Source organism: Leptosomus discolor, chromosome 18 (assembly GCF_034619465.1).
Source record: "Leptosomus discolor isolate bLepDis1 chromosome 18, bLepDis1.hap2, whole genome shotgun sequence".
NCBI classification, from domain to species: domain Eukaryota; kingdom Metazoa; phylum Chordata; class Aves; order Leptosomiformes; family Leptosomidae; genus Leptosomus; species Leptosomus discolor.
Window position 1 is genome coordinate 4084235 of NC_141408.1, and position 19521 is coordinate 4103755.

Below are 19521 nucleotides of genomic sequence, written 5' to 3' on the forward strand. Positions count from 1 at the left end.
CCATAAATACATCTGGCAACAGTATTTTCCAGGCCATTTATATGGATTTATGTTCTTTAAGAGGTTACTCTAAGGCACCATGTTTTCGTGCCTGCGACCTGCTTTTCTGACAACTAACACTTCTAAATTACTATTCCTTGAAAGTAAGTCTTCACCTGTTCCCTCTCTCAGTTTATTCTCTGTCTTCCAAACTGGGTGGCCAAATGTATGTAGGAAGGGATAGGGAACCACAAGGGGAAAGAAATCTGGTGTGAACTCCCTTTTATGGTGCTTGTTCACATTCATAACTCGTGGGTGGTGTATGAATTACTGCTGTTTCTGAGGCTTTTCTGGTACTTATAAAAGTACAGTAGTGCTGTCTGGTAGCTGCACACGTGGAAGTGGGTTTGCATGCTGTTATTGATTATGTCAGCTTTTGAAAATGTCCACAAAGATGCTGATTTGCTTTAAATGGCAGTCTCCTCATCCCTGTAGCAATGATAAGCTGAAGAAGCTGTTACCTATATAAATTTCACAAAAAGTGATGACTTCTTGTTTTCCTCTGCATCATTTCCTTGGTCTAGCTATGTGCTCGTCTCTCCAATTGAATATTTCACTTTTGTTACCTTCCTTTGGACTTTCAAGTGTGTTAGGTCATTAATTTGTTCTTTCTGCTCAGAAGTTGGGAAGCAGAGTATTTGGGGTGGTCTGCAGTCCGAATGCCCTCCAAGCTACGCCTCAATTGTTATCCCCTCAACAAATGGCAAGACAGCGTGAGATCTTGGACTAGTGGTATCTGGAGGAATTTTTGAATTAATGGAATGGTTTTGTTTTATATATTAAATTACTTCATCAGAGAGAACAACACAGTAGGGCTGGTTTGTTTTGGTTTTTTTCCTGAGAGCTGAGTCATACTTTATTCACTTTTTTCTCCAAAAGAGGACAGCCTTTAATAAATCTGTAGGCGAAGTGATAAACATATTATAAGGAGTCAAAGGGATTTTTTTCCCCCTCCCACTCAAAATGAGTCAGCAATTAAATTATCTTGAACGAAAATCAGTACTGAGTTTGTTCTCTGGGTTTAACAAATGTTTACATTTTAAAAAAAAATTTATATTAGTGGTGTTCAGAGTGATAAATTGTGTAAGTCGTCTCCTGTATAGTAAAGTGCATGGCAGAATCTCTCCCCAAATGTCTGTTAATCTGAAATATTCTTATTTGATCAGAACAGCAGATTTCTGATGGTTTACTAAAACAACCAATATCCTCAATTTAAATTTTATTTTTCTTGCAAGGCAAGATACACTGAAAACCTTGCTGTCAAGTGCAATTGCCACGTGAAGTAGCTTAATCCTGTTCTGGATTTCGTGGTTATATCATACAAATGATGAGATGTAGCAGGGTGGAAAAGCTTGGCAGAAGCATTCCTGTGTAAATACGAAGACTCATTCATATATTCAATGTCACTTTGGTCAGGAAAAATTAAGTGACTTGGCATTTTTGGGGGGACTTGCTTTAAAATACTGTGGAAGCAGAGTAAGCGGCTCTGCTGGAGGTGTTGTTAAGGCTGAAGGACCCTCCTCAGTGCATCTGCTTAAAATACCCTGTGTTGAATGTTCAGCTTACCGGTTAATGAGGAAGGACAGACTGATGAAATAGGAGGAGTGGTGGAAGTGTGTGTGAATGCTGACGTGTTTGACAGATTCATTGTTTAACCTTAGGTTTACTAAATGCTCAAAAAGCTTTGCCAAGGGGATCAAGTCAGGCTGTGACCGCAGGGTATGTAGATCTACCTAGGCTAGCTTTGAGCTGGCAGTGACAGCCTGTAGTGCTAGCAGCAATGATACTCGGCGCAAGCGCTGAACCCTTTTAGAGAAACCCGAACAAATACTCGGGTACTTAACCTTTTCTGAGTCTTGTGCTGCCATTACCATGCTCTTGTTTGCTCAGGCAGTGACTAGTTTGAGTAAATGTCCGCAGCCTGTAAATAAACCCTTCATAAACCCAAGAAGTCATTGAGCTTTTTTTCCTGCAATCTTTTTATTTAAATTGATCCTCTTGTACAGAGCAGTTATAAAAATGAAAAGTTGTTAAAGCAAGGGGAATAAGATACAAGCACTGAGAGAGCAGGGAAAATGCTGATGATTGTGATGAGATTGGTGACTCAGTTCTCTCCATTTTCTGTCGCTATAGATGAATTCAAAGTGTCTGTGTTCACCAGACTGTAGCTTGCTGTTGGCTTTTGGAATACTCCAGTATGCATTCAGGCTTACCAACACTGCGTTTCTGAGAAGATTCACTGATGGTAGCAGCAGGATGCAGCAAAAATGCTTTCTATAGGATACCATCTATTGCGATGTCCGGTTGGTGTTTCCAACCCTGTGATTCATCCACTGCTGTCCTATTTAAGGTATCACTGAACTGGTGAGGCACAAAGCGCAGTTGATCCTCATGAAAAAATTATAACAAATAGCATTTTCCTGACATTTTATGAGGGATTGTTCTCTCCACCCACCAAAACGTCAATGGCAGAAATTAAATGGAATAAAAACTAATGATGGCAAACCCCCTCGTGCATCAAGTTTGAAACTGCCATGAAGAAAATTGTGTGCACAAAACGGAGAGGTCTGATGGCAATGCTAGTCAAACAGTGAACCAGCTGCTATGATAAGGGATGTAGGAAAAGCCAGGCTGTCGTAATGGAGGTGGGGGACTGTCCTTGGAAAGACAGGGTGCTTTTAGCAAAGAAAGATAAATTACTGGAAAAAAAAAATCAAGCCCACTTCTGTCAACATGGGCATATGTGATTGACTGCATTCCGGTGATACTTGATGTGAGTGAGCACTGTTCCGCTGCAGTCTAATATAAATAATGTTTAACTACGCAGAAATTTAAAACTAGGCTTAAGTTACCTGGGGCCAGGATGACTAAATGTGTAGAAAAGGCGAGGAGCATTACTCACCCCATGAAGTGGGCTTATCAAAACCGGGAGGAAGTCGGGTGTGATTCCCTTTTACTAAGTGCAAGTGGAGCATCAGGGGATGGAGACTGGACCCTAGAACAGCAGCTGCCTGGTTTTGCATCCAGGAAAGAAGATCAGGGAGGCAATAACAAAGCGAGGAAGTTGTGAGCGCCGTGAAAAGGGAGAAAAAGTGGGAAGCGGAAGTGGAAAAAAACAGGGAAGGAGGAACAGTATGTTGGCTTTTCTTCATGTAATTACGCGTGAAGGTGTTTGCTGTATGAACATACTTTGGGGAATATTTCAGTAAAAATGGCTGCACATCAAAGATACAGGACAATACAGTGTCTTACTACAAGTACTTAGTGACATTTTTGGTAATTGGTGTTTGACCCGACCCTGGAAATGCTCCGTGTTCATTCGCCTGCTGTACACCTCTGCATCGATTTAAACCCCCAGCACCAGATGTAGCTTTCATGCTGGTCTGGAACTTCTTCATAGTGAACGGAGCTACCCCAGCTGGTGGAAGCAGAAACAAGATCTTTAGGGACGATGCACCTGTGAAATGCAAGCAACTCATGTAAAACGGCATGAAGATGGCTCTGCCAGTTTTTACAGTATCATGTCAAACATTACTGGGTTGTTATTGTGTATGGCTGTTCAACCATGCAGGATTAATTAAGCCATTTAAAGGGCTGTTGCTTTCTCTTCCCTTTATTTTTGTTCTCTTCTTGATTGTATCATAGAAGAGAATCTTCTCATTTGTTCAAACTCCTTCGTTTCTTTAGGTTTTAATTATTTTCATTTGGTGGTGACCTTTCTTTTTTTTCCCCGAGATCCTTAATGTAGCATGCCGTACAGCCTTTAACATGAAAAAGGAGAATAAAGAGTAGGAATAGGCACTAGTGGGACTACAAGTTATAGTGGGAAGGTGTTTTTCAGTCATTCAGCTTCAATGACAAAATAATATTACTTTCAAACTTTAATAGTATATTGCAAACTTGCACTTGATGTTAATACAATATTTATAATGTGGTTAGATGTTTGTAACATGCAGTGCTCAGTTGAATATTTTTGATCCTGCAGTTATTGATTCACTGCAATAAATAAAAATATATTGTAACAGGTACAATGCAGCAAGGCTCAGTTCTGCACCCTAAGTGATACCTGTGTTTGTCAGCAACACCAAGTTTTTATGTATATAGCATTAAGTTTGTACTGGATTGTGTCCCTGTGAATGTTTAGTCAATAGAGAACAAATTGTGGATGTCAAATAACCTTCAGCTGTACTAGAAATTGTTGGATGAATACAGCAGTGCCTCTGAAAGCCGCACTGCCCAAAGTGGGGAACTGCCTCAGAGTTACTTCTGCAGAGCTACTTACTGGTGGCAATACTGGCAAGCAATGCCATGGCTTCCATTGCGCAGCTGCATGTTAGAATCCTCTTTTTTTTTTATCTTTTTTTTTTTTCCATTTCTCTCCGTTCTGTAGCTTTGCTGTCATCATTGCATGCAGTGAGGTACTCTGGAAAGGAGAGGCGTGAAAATCCAGAGGGATTTGTTGCCTCTCTGAAAACAAAGGTGGCAAATGAGAAGTCTGGTGTAATTTTCTGTCTCAAATAAAACTAGGATGCTGACCATTAAGCTTTAGCCATTTGGCCAGGTAAATAAAATGCTTGATGCTTCCAAATGCAAGTTTGGGAAAAACAAATAATTCCTCTCTTCCTTTTTTTTTTCCCCCCTTCAGTTTGATCTGCTGCTGCTGAATATCTGTGTAAGGGCAAATTTTGTTCCTAAAGCAACCTCCATTTCGTGCGTCAGGACTTATTTCTGTTCAGCGTGTTTATTAAAGGTGCCATGATCTAGTCCCTTACTTCTGGGGGCCTGTTACAGAACAACTGTATTAGAGTATATTTTAATGGGGGGAGGTTGGATGTTGGGGGTGGGGGTGTGTGTGTTGTTTGGTTTTTTTAAAATCAAATCCTGTTTGAAGAAAATAAAGAAAAGCTTTCTGCAGTCTTAACTACACATCCTGGTGGCAGACTCTTAGATTAAAAATTTATATAGTAACATAATTGTGACTCCCATATGATGTAATGATAGATGAAAATTGGTGCTCTTAAGAAATAAGCTTGAAGAGAAATGGGCAGCCATACATTTTTATTTTTCCATGCTTCTGTCTCAATCAATCATGACAGGAAAAGAAAAAGGTGGAAGATGACAGAAGAATGATGGAAGCATGACAGAAGTAATTTTTTTAAAAATAATTTTTGTCTCCAAAAAGATTATAGCACGTATAGGTGTTTTTCTGATCTGTTTTTCAGGTTTCAGCGATGCAGGACTGAACTCTTGATGTCATGCTTGACGCTTTAAATATCAAGTAGAAAGCTTTGTAGCATTAATTTTATAAATAGACCTAGTACTCAAAAATAGTCTTATTGATAATCAGCTTTGTCTGTCTTAGTTCTGGAGCGGTCACTACATGTTTGTGTAACTGGAAACTTTGTCACACATAAAATTTAATCCTTTTGGGAGCTGAGCTGTGGAACAGCTTTTGAGTAACTATTCAATAAGAAATGTGTGTTGGATCTGGTGTTTTCCTTGAATTGAAATTTTGCTGTCTAGTGGGTTAAGAGAAAATTGTTTCTTTTTCACTGGAGTTTGTTTTTTAGTTTGGCATATCAATTTTAGTTTAAATTCTTCTCAGTGCTCTTTCAGGAGTTAAGAAACTGGGTCTTTGGGGTTTTTGTTTGTTTCTTGATGAGTTAGGGCCCTAATTAGGGAATTAAGACTTCCACGCTACTGCTTTTATGAAATACAGCATGTTCTGTGCCTGTTCTGGTGTCGTATGTAACACAAGATCTAGTTTCAGTGGGGTGTAGCTCCACCAGAACTGACCGTCTATCAGGCTTTGTTTACTATATACTTCACTGGTGTCATTAAACACCGATAGCTGCATTTCTGGGCATGGAAATGGGAGCGTAGGGACGGCAACTCTGGCGAGTTCATGAACACTGTCACTGCAAAATGTCTGGTTTGATTTGGGGATTTTTTTTAAGTGGATAGCCTACGCTGGCAAGTAAAAAGTTTTCTTTTTCAGCTCTGCAGACCTGGGAAGAGTTGGACTTAAATTCAGAGCAAGCAGTAAGCTATAAATGACAAAGGCCTAATCAAAAATCTATGGTTGAGTCCGTTTCCTGCCATTGACTTCAGTGTGTTTCCAGGCAGACTTTAATCTGTGCCATGTGTTCTGCGGTTACCTGCATCTGGCAGTTTGGATTTGGGTTCACGCTTACATTTTAGAAAGTGGAGTGACTCTATAGCTATCGTATACATCACGCCCCTGGGGAAGAAAATAATTTTTTGTAGACTTAATCACTTATACTTATTAAAAAGGAGGTAGTTGTCATGCTGTCTTAGAAAATAAACCTTCTTTTGCTTTTATTTTTTACACACATGTGTTTTGAGGGGTTGATATATTGCATAGCTGATTGTCCTCAGGTTTATGTGCCTTGTATCACTGCAGTGTGGATAAGCTAAGCTCTGTCCTGAGCTGTGTAGGTAGCACAGGTGGTAAAAACCCTTTAAACTTGGAATCTGAATAGAAAGAATGATGTTAATATGCAGTTGCAGTGATGCATGACTTGCAGTTGGAATCTTAAACTGTTTGGGTTTTTGAATGCCTGCAACTGGTCCCAACAGCTGCCAGAGCTCTTGTGGTGGAGGGTGATTATTTATTTAGTTATTACTTTTTACATGTAACTGCCAGGCTACGGAGAGGGAGGGAATGCTGTAAAAATTGCACTTCCTGCTTGGTGACTCTGCCTGCCTCTTTCTGTTTGGGTGGGAGGATTTAAAAGGTGAGCCTGTTCCTCCAGCTTAAAGCACTTGAACTTTCTGCTCATGTAGTGTCCTCTTGTCCTTCCATCCTCAGCAGAAGCAACTCTCACCTTGGGAAGAAATACAACTCGGTTGCTTTGCACAACAGTTCTCTGATGGGAGCAGTAATACAGCTGCTGCTGTCTCTCTGCAAAAGAAAGCTGGAAACAAGTAAACAAGGAGTGCTTGAGTCTTCTTGGGGGGGTTGACTGCTGTCTGTGGTTGATTCGTTAACTTTTAGAATTACTAATTGTAGAATCAAACAATTTTCTGTATGGTCTTCAAAACAGTGTTTGTGAGGCGAGCGATGTCCGGATTCCTCCTGGTTTGTTTTGAACATGTGCGTGTGGCTTCAGGCCTCCTGGCCAGTAGCTGCTGACGCAGAGCTGCCCGGCTGGACCTGCGGGGCTTGGGGACCTGCCCCTGCCCAGGCATACAGCTCTCTTAGGCTTTAGTGCCTCCCATAGTTTCCTTTCAAGAGCTGAAACTCTGAGATCAAAACCACCTCCTCAGAGCCGGGCTTGGTTTTTGTTCCTCAGAGGCGTGAAGCAGGAGTTGGCGCAGCGGGCGCTCGGGGGCTCTGGCCAGGACCGCGAGCGAGCTGCTCTCCCCCCGGGCTGCGCGAAGCAGCTTTGCTGGCAGCATCACCCTCTCCAAGAAGTCAGCAGGGAGTGGAGATGTAGGCAAACGCTTTCCCTTTGGAAGACTTCAGCAAGAGATCAAAGGCAACTCTTTAGCCTTGGGAAGTGTTTTTGCTACCTGGGCCTGGCTCCATGTGTGCTGTTTCTTTCCTGGCTTTGATTCAGCCGCTTTCCTAACTCACTTGAGGCTTTGCTCTCAGTGTGCCATCTTTGTGACAGGTTCCCTTCATTTTCAGTGAATACTCCTGTGCAGTCGGCTTTGCACTATTCGGGTAGGGGTTGCTGGCCAGGAAGACTGATGTGTTGAGGTTCAAGGTGATTAAAAAAACCCCAAACAAAGAAACAAACCAACCCAAAACCAAACAAACCCACAAAATGAGGATTTCAGTAAAAAAGCAACACTAAAATTTCTTCAGTCTTGTATCTACATATACCTTTTATCTGATACAGGGTAGAACAGATTAAGTGCTGTATTTTATAACACCATAAGCTCTCATAACCAGTGATCAGCAAGACATACCTGTGCTTTTAAAAGGTCCATTTGTTTGTGTCTGCTCTTACTCTAAGTCATCTGGTACTAAAAATAAATACAGCCCACCCAATCTCGAAGGCGTCGACCATCCAGTGTTTTACCACTGTAAGCTCTAGGTCTGATTCCAGCTGTTTGTAAGTCTAAATAGTTGATGCTGAAGTTGTGTAGCCTTTGCACTGTTTTCACTACTTACTCTTGGTGGGAAGTGTGTTGGGTTGGGATATGTAAACACTTCTGATGGATCAATATTGTATGTGTGTAGTCTGCGCTGTATAGAGGCTATAACTGGAAAGAAGTGATTCAGCTCTGCACGACAGAGTTGGAACATGTCCATAAAATGCTTTTGCAGAAGAGAGAGAGAATCGTGTGGAGGAGCACGATTTGCCCCATGCATTGCAGCATGGAGATGGTTTTTGTCTAGCTCATCTGTCTCTAGTTTCTGTTTTGTATTTGAATTCTGAGGTGTGCAATATGAAGCTGTCCAGCACCTAAACCAGGCCTATACTTCTTGAGGTGCAAAGAAGTTAATATTGCACATGAAGGTCAATGATACAGGGTTGGTGGTTGTGTGGGATCTTCATAGCATCACACAGTGGTAATGTATGGGTTTTTTTCAATAATAACTGCATTATAACAATCTTTAGGTGCTTTGTGGGCTTCCTACTGTTCCCTCTTTTGCTGTACCACCAGATCAACTGCTAATGTGGTAAATACTGGAAAATAGTGAGGTATGTGTGTGCCCTTGAGGATTTTTCCTTGCTGGAAATGAGGAGAGTTTGATCTTATAATCAATTATTTCTCCATAGGTTGTGGTCATCTTCTGGCAAACTTCTCCGAGTATAGTCTGGTTCACCTTCTTTTGGTGAACGTGCAGCACTGAAGACAGAAAAGATAATGGCACCTAATTTTTAGCTTACAGATTTTTCTGTGCTTTGTTCTTTCATAGTTGTTAGCTGAGCAGCTGTCGCATTGTTTTCTTTGACCCCAGCTTTTGAGAACTTGGTGCTTTGTTGCTCAGCCTTCACACACTGTTCCTGTGCCTCATGGCTAAATTCCCAGTGTTTTGGAAAGAAGCACCAACAGATAATTCTGGAGCTGGGTTTTTCTTTACATTTCTTCCTTCATTGAGTTTAGAAAATTGTGGTTTTCTTTGGGAGGTTGTTTGTTTTCTACAGAATTCCCTGCCACATGCACCTCTAGTGCTATGAAGATGTCTAATTACAATTTGATGCTACAGCCTAAGAAAACTTAACTGCCTTTGTTGCTTAACCCTGACTAGTTGTCCTGATGTATCATGGGGCAACAGCTGAGCTAATGAGTAAAGATGTTTTAAAAAGAATAAGCCCCAAACCTCAAGCTTGCAGAATGGGATGCCTTAACTGATAGTGATGTACCTTATCTTCCATTTTATTTTTAGTTGCTCTTCTACAGCGGGTAGCAGAATTGGAAAAGGTCAATGCAGAATTTCTGCGCACAAAGCAGCAACTTGAGCAAGAATTTAATCAAAAGAGAGCAAAATTTAAGGAGTTATACTTGGCTAAGGAAGGTAAGTTCTCCATTCTCTGAATTATTTTAACGTTTATTAAACTTCATCTTCAGATAATCCCTGTACGAAGAATAACCTTTGTAATGCCACCTACTGCTCCCCATTTGCCTATGCACACCACGTGCTTTTTTTTTTTTTTCATGAGCTAAGGGTGATTAGGTTTAAGGGCGTTTTCTACTGGGATAGGCAACGGCATATCCAGCATGGTTAGCGGGACAAGGCATTGTTGCTGTGTCTGATTTGACAAAAATGGAAAAACCAGATATAATAACATAAGAGTTGAGCAGAGAGTGAAATTCAATAGGTGGCTGTTTACCTTCCTAGAAAGAATTTTTAGAATTAAATTTAAAGATTTGCCTGCATGGATAGGAGTCAGCAGAGCACTTGATGTACAAGCAGAAACACCCCCACTGAGTTTTAATACTAACTTTCTGAAGTCATGGTGGGCTCATTCTGTCTGAACAGCAGCTGATCTGATAAGTGGAAGGACAGAGTGTAGATGGTGTGCTGTTTGTACTCTGTGGCTAGCTTTTTTTATGTAGTATTAATTTGTCTTAAACTTCTGTCTGAGGTAGAATGTAAGCAGGCAAACATTATAAAATTTTTAATACCAGCCAAGGACATCTATTTCAATAACGCTCTCTATAGGAAAATTTGAACCATATGAGCTCAATATCTGGTGAAGAATTGGAGAGTAGAGATAGCTGTTGTTCTGAGAGCCAAATTGATTTATTTCTAATCCTGATGATTTTCCTGTCCTTAACATATGAAAGCAGAGCCAAAAAATAATGCATTAAGACTGCAGCTGCTTGTATAAGCTTATGAGAGCAGAAATACAACAATAATGAAGATCAGATCGTACAGAAGGTCTATTTCTTTGTGTTTCTAGCAGCTGGATGAAAGGAAATTTAAGGTACAAGAGCCTACTGGTGAGATCAGCAATACTTCTCCCTTTTCAGAACAGTCAAAAAATAGAAAATAAAAATTGTGACTGTGAGGGGAAATCCAACTTTCACATGTACTGAAGTGAAAGGATACCAGAGGAGAATGTACAACCAATTACATTTTTTTTCCTTTCCGCAAAGCTTTTTTCCTTCCCCATTCTCGAAGACCCTTTCCTAAATGTACATTGTGACTGTTGCAATCCATTCCTTAATACTGTTGTTTGAAAACTAAGTAATATAAATGCTGCAGGATCTTGGGTTTTTTTACACAAGGATTAATGCCTTTCTGAGTACCCGATGAGCTCTGGGTTCCATATTCTCTATCAAGGCGTAAGGTGTTGGGCACCAGTATTGATTAAGCTTTTTGGTGCTGAGGGAGATACATGGAGGTGGCTTGGTGTGTGTTTGTACACGGGCCAGATGTTTCCGCTAAAAGCGATTGCCATTGAAGTAGGCTATGTGGACATAAAACTATATTTTGTGTTAAAGCTTTTGGAATTAATGGTACAATATGTGTCTTGCAGAGCTTTTTGATTCAGATTAACCAGAAACTCAGGAGGATAATGTGAAATTAGATTATTTTCTGTTTATAGGTGCAACAATTAGAGAAGTAGTGGGTGTTGTGTTGAATATATCCTTTCTTTTAGAAGCTCAGTTTTAGCAAAGCCATGGTAAAGAGCAAATTGGGCTGCATCACTTTCTTACGTGGGCTCCATGTAGTGTTCAAGAAATATGAAGTGTTTCATCCAAACTCAGGATCAAGCTGGCGCCAAAACTGCGGGAAGAACTGTCTTCCTGTCTGTAGATCTTTTCCAAATTCATTACCAGATTGACTTAAATAATAATGAACTAATTAAACGCACAGTTCACTTTCGTCACGTATGTTGATTCATATGTTAAATCTACAGTGGCTGCTTTGTGGCTGTGTCCATGAGAAGGTACTTTTTTAATACAAGGCAAGGGCAAGGGAAGTCAAGAAATAGTGTGCCCTGAAGATGCCTGCTAATGTTTGTTCAGTTGTTATGGGTAAATGCTTTAATATCAGTGCTTCCTTCACCCCCTTGTTAGAGCACTGTTCTTTGCCATAGTAACTATGGATACTCTTCAGATTGAATTTATTAATCAAGCTAAATGTAAATAATACTTCTTTTCAGAGGACCTCAAAAGACAAAATGCAGTGCTGCAAGCAGCCCAAGATGATCTGGGGCAGTTGCGGACTCAGCTGATGGAAGCTCATGCTGAAATGGAGAACATCAAAGCTATAGCTACGGTGTCTGAGAATACAAAGCAGGAAGCTATCGATGAGGTGAAGAGACAGTGGCAAGAAGAAGTAGCTTCACTACAAGCTATTATGAAAGGTAACAACCAGGCAAGGTGCTGCTGCTGAGATCAGACACCTCTTTAGTAGGTGTTCAGTGGTGTGTGTTGGCTCATGCACGGAGCATGGATAGCTACTTTTCATGGCTTGGCAAAGCTGGGCTGCAGAAGTGACGGATGAAGTGTGGTTCCCAAGTGTGTGAAAAGGAGCCTGGTGGTTCTTTTCTCTTAATACAAGGATGGAATTTAGAAGGAGTCATGGCAATGAGAACTCCCACATATATGCAAAGCATTTTTGAGGGGCTATGAATGTGAGACCTCACCATTCCAAAAGCTAACTATAATGCATGTAATTCGACAAGACTGAGAACAGCTTTATGCTGACAGCATGCTTGTCTTCTCTCCTCTGTAAACGTAGCTCTGCTGTCAGACAGTCAAGTGTCCGGTACTATCACATGGACTTTTCCCCAGGCTCGTGACCGAACATGCTGCTCTGTATCACTTGTGGGTCGTTTTTTTTTCTCGATAGTTCTGAGCTATTCTTTGTTATGTTTGCCTGTTGCACAGCTGTTGGCATTTCTGAGACAAACTATGTGCAAGGAACAAAACGCAGAATGAAAACTGGGGACGAACTGTTGCCATAACTGGCTGTTTTCTTGAGGGTTCACAAACAGGAACACGATATCCTGAGCCTACAGCCTCTTGGCTGTAGGCAGTTTTTCCATCACCTGATTATGCTTTTTCCACCAGAGAAGGCAAATCTTCATGTATATTGAGTACACAAATTTCTGCTTGTTGATGGTCTACGTAGACACACGAACCTAGATCCAAGGCTCAGTTGTGCCGGCTGCTGTCTGTGTGTAAACAAAGACAGCTCCGTACCCGAAGGGGCAATATTAATAACAGGCAAATGAAGGCTATGTGAGAAGTTCTGTTCCCTTTGCATCTTAGAGTAAATAAGTAGGGTTTTGGTGGTTTGTTTGGATGATGCGGTTGGAGGTACAAAATGTGCTGCTAAACAGGATGTTAGATGTAAGTTGTTTTGAAATTAGGAGTAACACAGTTTTGGGGGCTTGTTTGTTTGTGTTCCAGTGACGGTACAAATGGAGATGCAATTCCTTTGGATCTTTGGCTTATGTGGTTGGGTTTTGAGGCAAGAGTCAGAGAAAGGAAGGGAGAGTTCACTGTTTTCCTAGTTTTGATCAACTATGATAAATCATTGACTGGCTAGAGATGGAGTTCCTAAAGCTTTGATTTTTAATTTACATTGAAAATAAGTTTTGAAAATGCTGTTTTATAGAGACTGTTCGTGAATATGAGCTCCAGTATCATCACAGGTTGGAGCAAGAGCGAGCTCAGTGGAATCAATATCGAGAAAATACAGAACGGGAAATAGCAGAGTTAAGGCGGCGACTGTCTGAAGGTCAAGAGGAAGAAAACTTAGAAAATGAAATGAAAAAGGTAACATGGAAATCTAGTTCTTCAGTTTCTGTTTCAAGATACACTTGTGTTGTTATGCATGAGTTCATTTCTACGGCCTGCTATAGTTCCTCAGAAATACACTTGGCCTCGTTCTGCCAAGTTGCAGCTTTTTGTTCATGGAAGTCATCATGACCCAATCCTGCATTTGAATCCATAAAGGTGTTGTACCTGATTGTGTGGATTCAGTAAGGGGATTGCAACTGAGAGGATGATAAGGTTTGGCCTTCAGCTTGTAAAAGCAGGAGGTCTTGTAAAGTCTCTTGTTGTAATGTCAAATGAACTCAAGGAAGTCCCTTTTAGATTTTTTCTGGATTGACTACAGATTTATAAGATTTCCTTTATGCTTCTGCGCCTTTATTCCTTTTACCAGATCTTATAAACTTCTCTTGAGGTTTTTAGGGGGCACTATATCTAAAATGTCTTTTGTCTTTCTTTAAGGTAAGCCATGTTTGTGCACCACAGTACTACTGGCTTCCTAGGAAATGCAGAACCTTGCTGTCACAAAACAACAGGCTCTAGATGATGAAAGATAATTGCCCTGGAATGTGGAAAGATTTTTGTTGTGGTTGTTGTTCGAAGATCTCATAGTGCCTCGAATGTCATGCCTAATGAGTTCATTTGAAGAAGAGTTTGAAGTTCATTTGTAGAAGAGCTCATTTAGGTGCACTGTGTCGAGTTTGGACCTTTTTTTAATTTTTTTTTGAGTTTGAAGATTTGGTGTATTTCTCTTTCGGGCAGGCAGGAATTTGAACCTGTCAATATAGGTCAATGTTTTGGAATCTTTGTTTATCATATTATAAAAACTTGCATTTAAGTGAATTTGTCTTCTCAGCAGGCCTACGGTAGTCTTCAAGGTATTCTAAGACAATTTTAATGTAGTAAATGAATCTGTATTCAATAAAGGAGTAGACTAACATCTGATAATCTGCCACATCACTGCATTTCCTTGTTTCTGCTTGCTGTCAGCAGAAGAAATGCAGTATTGAATATCACAAACATTCCACATAATAGGTATTTTACCTATTTTTACTATGTTGTGACAAGCAATCAGTATTAGTGTTGCAAAATGGAATTCTTTTCCTGAGACTTACGAAGAGATTCTTGAATATTGCTAGTTGTGGTTGCATAATTGCTGTTTGATATTCAGACTGCTCTTGATGTAGTCCTGATTTATAAAGGTAGGAGTCAGAGTAAAGCCTATTTGCCAATGTTCTGACTACAGAATTACTGGCACTGGAATTTTAAGACATAAACTGTTTTTAAGAGAAGGTTTTAGCCCTATTAAGAGAAAAAAAGACATTGGTGGAAGCTGGAAGGAAGATTCAGAATTGGATCAGTGTGGTCAGTGTTGTAGAAACAACCCAGAAGATGCAGAGCTCATAGTGTAAAATTGCTGGCAGTGCATTGCCAACAAACTGCTGGTAAGAATTTTTAGAAAACACTCTCTTAACTGAGAGAGTCTTTCCAATAGCTAAAATCTCAGTGCTTTTTTTTTGGTAATCTGAATCTACTCGTCATGTAATGGGGTTGTGAGTTGCTCTGATGACAGCACAGCTCATGTAAACTTCGTGGCTTTACTGTGTGCCAGTTAGGATTTGGAAGTTTAATGTAGCAGATAAATAGCATTTTCAACTATACTCCTTTAAAAGGGAAATAAATATTGCTTGCAATCCTAAAGGAAAAAGTGATTGGTTAATTAATCTCTGATCAGGAGCCTGGAAAGCTTTATAGGCCTGTAAAGCAGAGGAACATGTACTTTATGTACTTTATGTAATAGAGGGGGAGGGGGAAATCTGGTCTTTAGAGTGCAGCTTGAAATAATTGCTTAAACTGCTTTGCATGGGCTTTTAAATCTTCTTTGTCATTAAACCTGTGAGTTTTTTCAAGGAGACTAAGAATTAGATCAAAATTAGGAAAAGTAGATTCAATTTTACCTAAAAACAAATGAGCAAATCCCAAGCCCATAAAACCCTGTGTTTGGCTAGCAAAACAGTGAATGTTCGTGCCGCAGGAGTCAGTGCAAAAGGAGGAATTTTCTTGATCACTTGGGATGTGCCATTTGAAGACTTATGATCAGTTCCTCATGCAAAATGGCATTTACAACCAATAATGTTGTATTTATCTTCTGTCTTTATGTGCTCCATTATAAGGATGGATTTATTTTATGTTAAGGCATAAACTTGGAAAGAGTTTTTCAAAAATATCTTCATCTTCTAGCCACTTCTAAAGAATCTTCAAAGGAGTAAAAAAGGAAAAAAGTGCTTTGCTGTTTGGGATGTAAGTGGATGCTGTACCAGCATATGTATCGCGTTTCTTAAAACCAGCAGAAAACCCTACCGTTGTCTAGCATTCTCAATGAGAGGTGAGGTGAGTTAAGAAGAATGGACAGAGCAAAGACAAGATTACAAGCCTCATCTTTTGGTCCAGGACGCTAACCTTCTGGGCTCCCTTGGCTGGATAATATCTCAGTTCAGTTGTGTTCGATTTGGCTAAAAAATCTATTTTAAACTAGAAAGAAAATCCATGAAATGTAGTACTGTGTCCATGTGATTGCTAATGATTATGCTTCTTGCCTGCATGCTTTTTCCCATGAAAGAGATGAAGAGTAGATAACAAATGTTGCTCCAAATTTTAAATATCTCTTTGAATTTGAAGTTTGTTTATTTGGTGGAGTGTAGAGGTTTCTGGTATGTGTGCTGTCAGGCTTCCAGTGTGCTGCTGGTTTGGGAGCACTTAGAGCAGGCGGTCAGTGTTTTGATAAGCATAATATTTTGAGCTGTATTTATTAGATTGTGACTGCTTTGCCAGAGGTATCCAAGTCTAGCCTGCAAACCTGGTGTTTGGCATTCTTGAGCATCCTCTTGTCAGAAAGGGCGAGTCTGGTGGAACACATGCACTTGTCTGGAAGCAGCTATTTTGCTTTTCCCTGTAAATATATTTCAAGTTGCAAATGCCAAATCGCTGTAGAAAACTTCTATGTTCCGTGATTTTTATTATAAAGCCACGATCTTTAAGAAATCTGTGCTGAAAACTTTGTGTGTTCTGTAAATCTCCCTTTCTGACTCAGGAAAGGTAAATACCTTGTTCTAATGATCTTACCTAGTGATTAGTCTTTCAGGAAATGTATTGGTGACTTATAAAAATCTCTGTATCTTCCTGTTGCATTGTAATACCAGATAGGCTTGGGGTGTTTTGTTATCAGAGATGCTAGAAGCAGTCTAGCCATAGCAGCATGTACTTCCATGCAAGTTCTCTGCTTTTAATCCAAATATACTGGTCATTGTACAGTTGGGGAAATGACTGGGCTTCCTCTGAACAATGACTTAGTGGGAATGGGTCTTGCCCACTGGCAAAATTTGGCTAGTCCCTTTTTATTCAGACTTCATTTGCCATTCAGGAAAGGATCTGGTTTGCTGTTGGAGCTGTGATGAATATAAAGACTCTTAGCACAGTTGTGTCAAACTCTGAGTAGCAGAAGTCTGCAGAAGAGGTATTTTGCATATAGCGAGAGCAAGAAAGGACAAACCTCCTGTTACTAAGTGTGCTTATTAGAAGAGAGAAAATTGGAAGGGTAGAGTAATCTGATTTCTGTGACAGGGTTGGCCATAAAATCTGATACACAATAAGCTGCTTTCTTGGTAAAGCTAAAGAGCAGTGGAATAGATTTAGAGGAACTTTAAATGGTTTACTCCTACTTTAAAGAGAGATTCTCAGATTGTGTCTGTGTGTTTTCTGCTTGTCTAGTTTTTAAGGAACAAATTTGGGTACAATATTGCCTGAAACTTCTCTAGCTGGGTTTTTGTTCTTCTGTAAATATTGGTTGGAGCAATAGTAAAGGACATTCAGGATTGCTGTAGCTAGCTGTCAGGCTAGCAGTGCAATGTTTTGTGTGGTGAACTGGGCTCATTTTTAGCATGTTCTCTCTGTGGGGTCATCTTCGCACTGTGGTCTGCAGATCTCTTAACAGCACGTTCTTCGACTGCTGTGCTGGGGGAAGCAGATTTTGCTGGGGCAGAAGCAGTTTGGGTGCTTTCTTTTTGGTTAGGTGATGAGTAAATACAAGCTGATGTCTAAATCCTTGGTCTTTGACAGTCAGGTTAGTTTGGCAAAAAGTTAGAAGGACATAAACGGTTTAAGGATCGCACCTTGGACTCCGGACACCAAGCTGAGTGGTACAATTGACACACCTGAGAGATGGGAAGCCATCCAGAGGGACCTGGACAGGCTGGAGAGATGGGCCTGTGACAGCCTCATGAAGTTCAACAAGGCCAAGTGCAAGGTCCTGCATATTGGTCGGGGCAACCCTCGATATCAGCACAGGCTGGGAGATGAAGGGATCGAGAGCAGCCCTGGGGAGAAGGGCTTGGGGGTGCGGGTGGATGAAAAGCTGGACACGACCCAGCAACGTGCGCTGGCAGCCCCAAAAGCCCATCTCATCCTGGGCTGCATCCAGAGCAGCGTGGGCAGCAGGTCGAGGGAGGGGATTCTGCCCCTCTGCTCCGCTCTGGTGAGACCCCCCCTGCAGGGCTGCGTCCAGCTCTGGGGCCCCCAGCGCAGGAAAGACATGGACCTGCTGGAGCGGGTCCAGAGGAGGCCACGAAGGTGCTCAGGGGGCTGGAGCAGCTCCCCTGTGAGGACAGGCTGGGAGAGTTGGGGGTGTTCAGCCTGGGGAGGAGAAGGCTCTGGGGAGACGTAGCGGCCTTCAGTGCTGAAAGGGGGTGCAGGAGAGGTGGGGAGGGACTCGTGATCGGGGAGGGTAGTGGTGGGATGAGGGGTAATGGTTTTAAACTGAAAGAGGGGAGATTGAGATTAATACAAGGAAAAATTTTTTATGCTGAGGGTGGTGAAACACTGGCACAGGCTGCCCAGGGAGGTGGTAGATGCCCCGGCCCTGGAAACATTCAAGGTCAGGTTGGGTGGGGCTCTGACCAACCTGATCTAGGTAAAGATGTCCCCGCTTATTGCAAGGGTTGTCTTTAAAAGTCTCTTCCAACCCAAACCATTCTGTGATTCAATGGTAAGAGTCTGAATAACGCCTTTTAATGCAGGAAATGTGGTGCTGTGGCACCTCTTGCCACGTGTGACCTTACATAGCTTTGGCAGGATAGATACACTCATTTTGTTAGAAGTTTGAGTGGGAACTTTAACCTCAATTTAGGTGTGTCAGTAATTACACTTTACCTTCAAAAGCAGACCCAGGACCAGTGCTAACAAAATGTTAGCAGATACAGGCTATTCCGGGTGTCTGGGTCGGTATCACGCTGACCTTTAATATGGATCCTTACCCTCCCAGCCAGCCACCCCCGCCTCTTTTTCTTTTAAAGGAAACATTTGCAATATGTTGCAACCATACTTTTAAAGGAAACATTTGCAGTATGTTGCAACCATGCTGTCAAACTTCAGCTCTGTTTACCAAGCAGTAAAAGCTAGAATAATTTTTCTGTCGAGTGGAATTTGATACAGTTTTGTCTTTCCAGTTGGTTGCTGCTCAACAGTCTGGTTTTGCTTTCAGAGAGCTTTTTGACTGTTTCTCTGAGCGGGTTGGTTCCAACGTGGATACATTTGTTGCTCTATATTCAGTGTTGAACCATGTGAAATCAGACTGGCAATGAAATATTCCTTCGGTTATCAGGAATAATTAGGAAAAAGCTTATTCAGCAGTCCTAAAAATGTTGCACTAGCTCTAGTCCATATGAGCTGGCCATAGGTAGTGTTAAATTAATAGAACTGTTGCAGTAACTGAAATATAAAGCAATCTTTGAAGTTGAACTCCTGCTCCCTCCCATCTGTTTCAACTGGTGAGTTGCTGGCTGCAAGGGACAGGATATGTATGTACGTGTGACACTGTCACATGTCCCTGGGATTGAATTCACTGCGTCATGTGATGTCCCTCCCCCGCTTTCCTCGCAGATTTTATTTGTACTCTTTGCACAAGCAAACAAGCAGTGACAAAAATGTAGCAGAAGTGAATAAGACATGAAGAAAATGAATTTTGTCTGTAGAGTTTTCTTTAAAGCTTTTTAGAGCCCAAGGGCCTGTTTGCATTTGTCTAATTGACAGATACTGCAATATTATTTTATTTTGTCTGTTAATTTGAAGTTTAGAAAACTTCAGTGGGCAAAAACGTGGTCTGTTTTTCTTACTGAAAATCTTGCTCAGAACACAGTGGTAAATAGGCTTACCAGAAATTGAAAGTCAAATGAGTAGTCAGTCTCTAAGACCTGCATTCTAGTCTAGATATAA

General features: G+C 41.0%; 1 protein-coding gene across 3 annotated transcripts in view; it reads left to right on the plus strand.

Moving 5' to 3' along the window:
• Positions 1 to 9414: 9414 nt before the first annotated feature.
• Positions 9415 to 19521, plus strand: part of RABEP1 (rabaptin, RAB GTPase binding effector protein 1) — a 31347-nt gene continuing 21240 nt past the window's right edge. For 2 of the 3 annotated variants that reach the window (XM_086475026.1, XM_086475027.1), the window contains exons 1-2: positions 11808 to 11837; positions 13097 to 13257. In XM_086475026.1, coding sequence (XP_086331152.1) covers positions 11831 to 11837; positions 13097 to 13257 — 168 coding nt within the window. In that variant the 5' untranslated portion in view covers positions 11808 to 11830. Of the gene's footprint in view, positions 9536 to 11633; positions 11838 to 13096; positions 13258 to 19521 lie in introns of those variants that run through there. The other variant, XM_086475028.1, reaches the window with a different exon arrangement.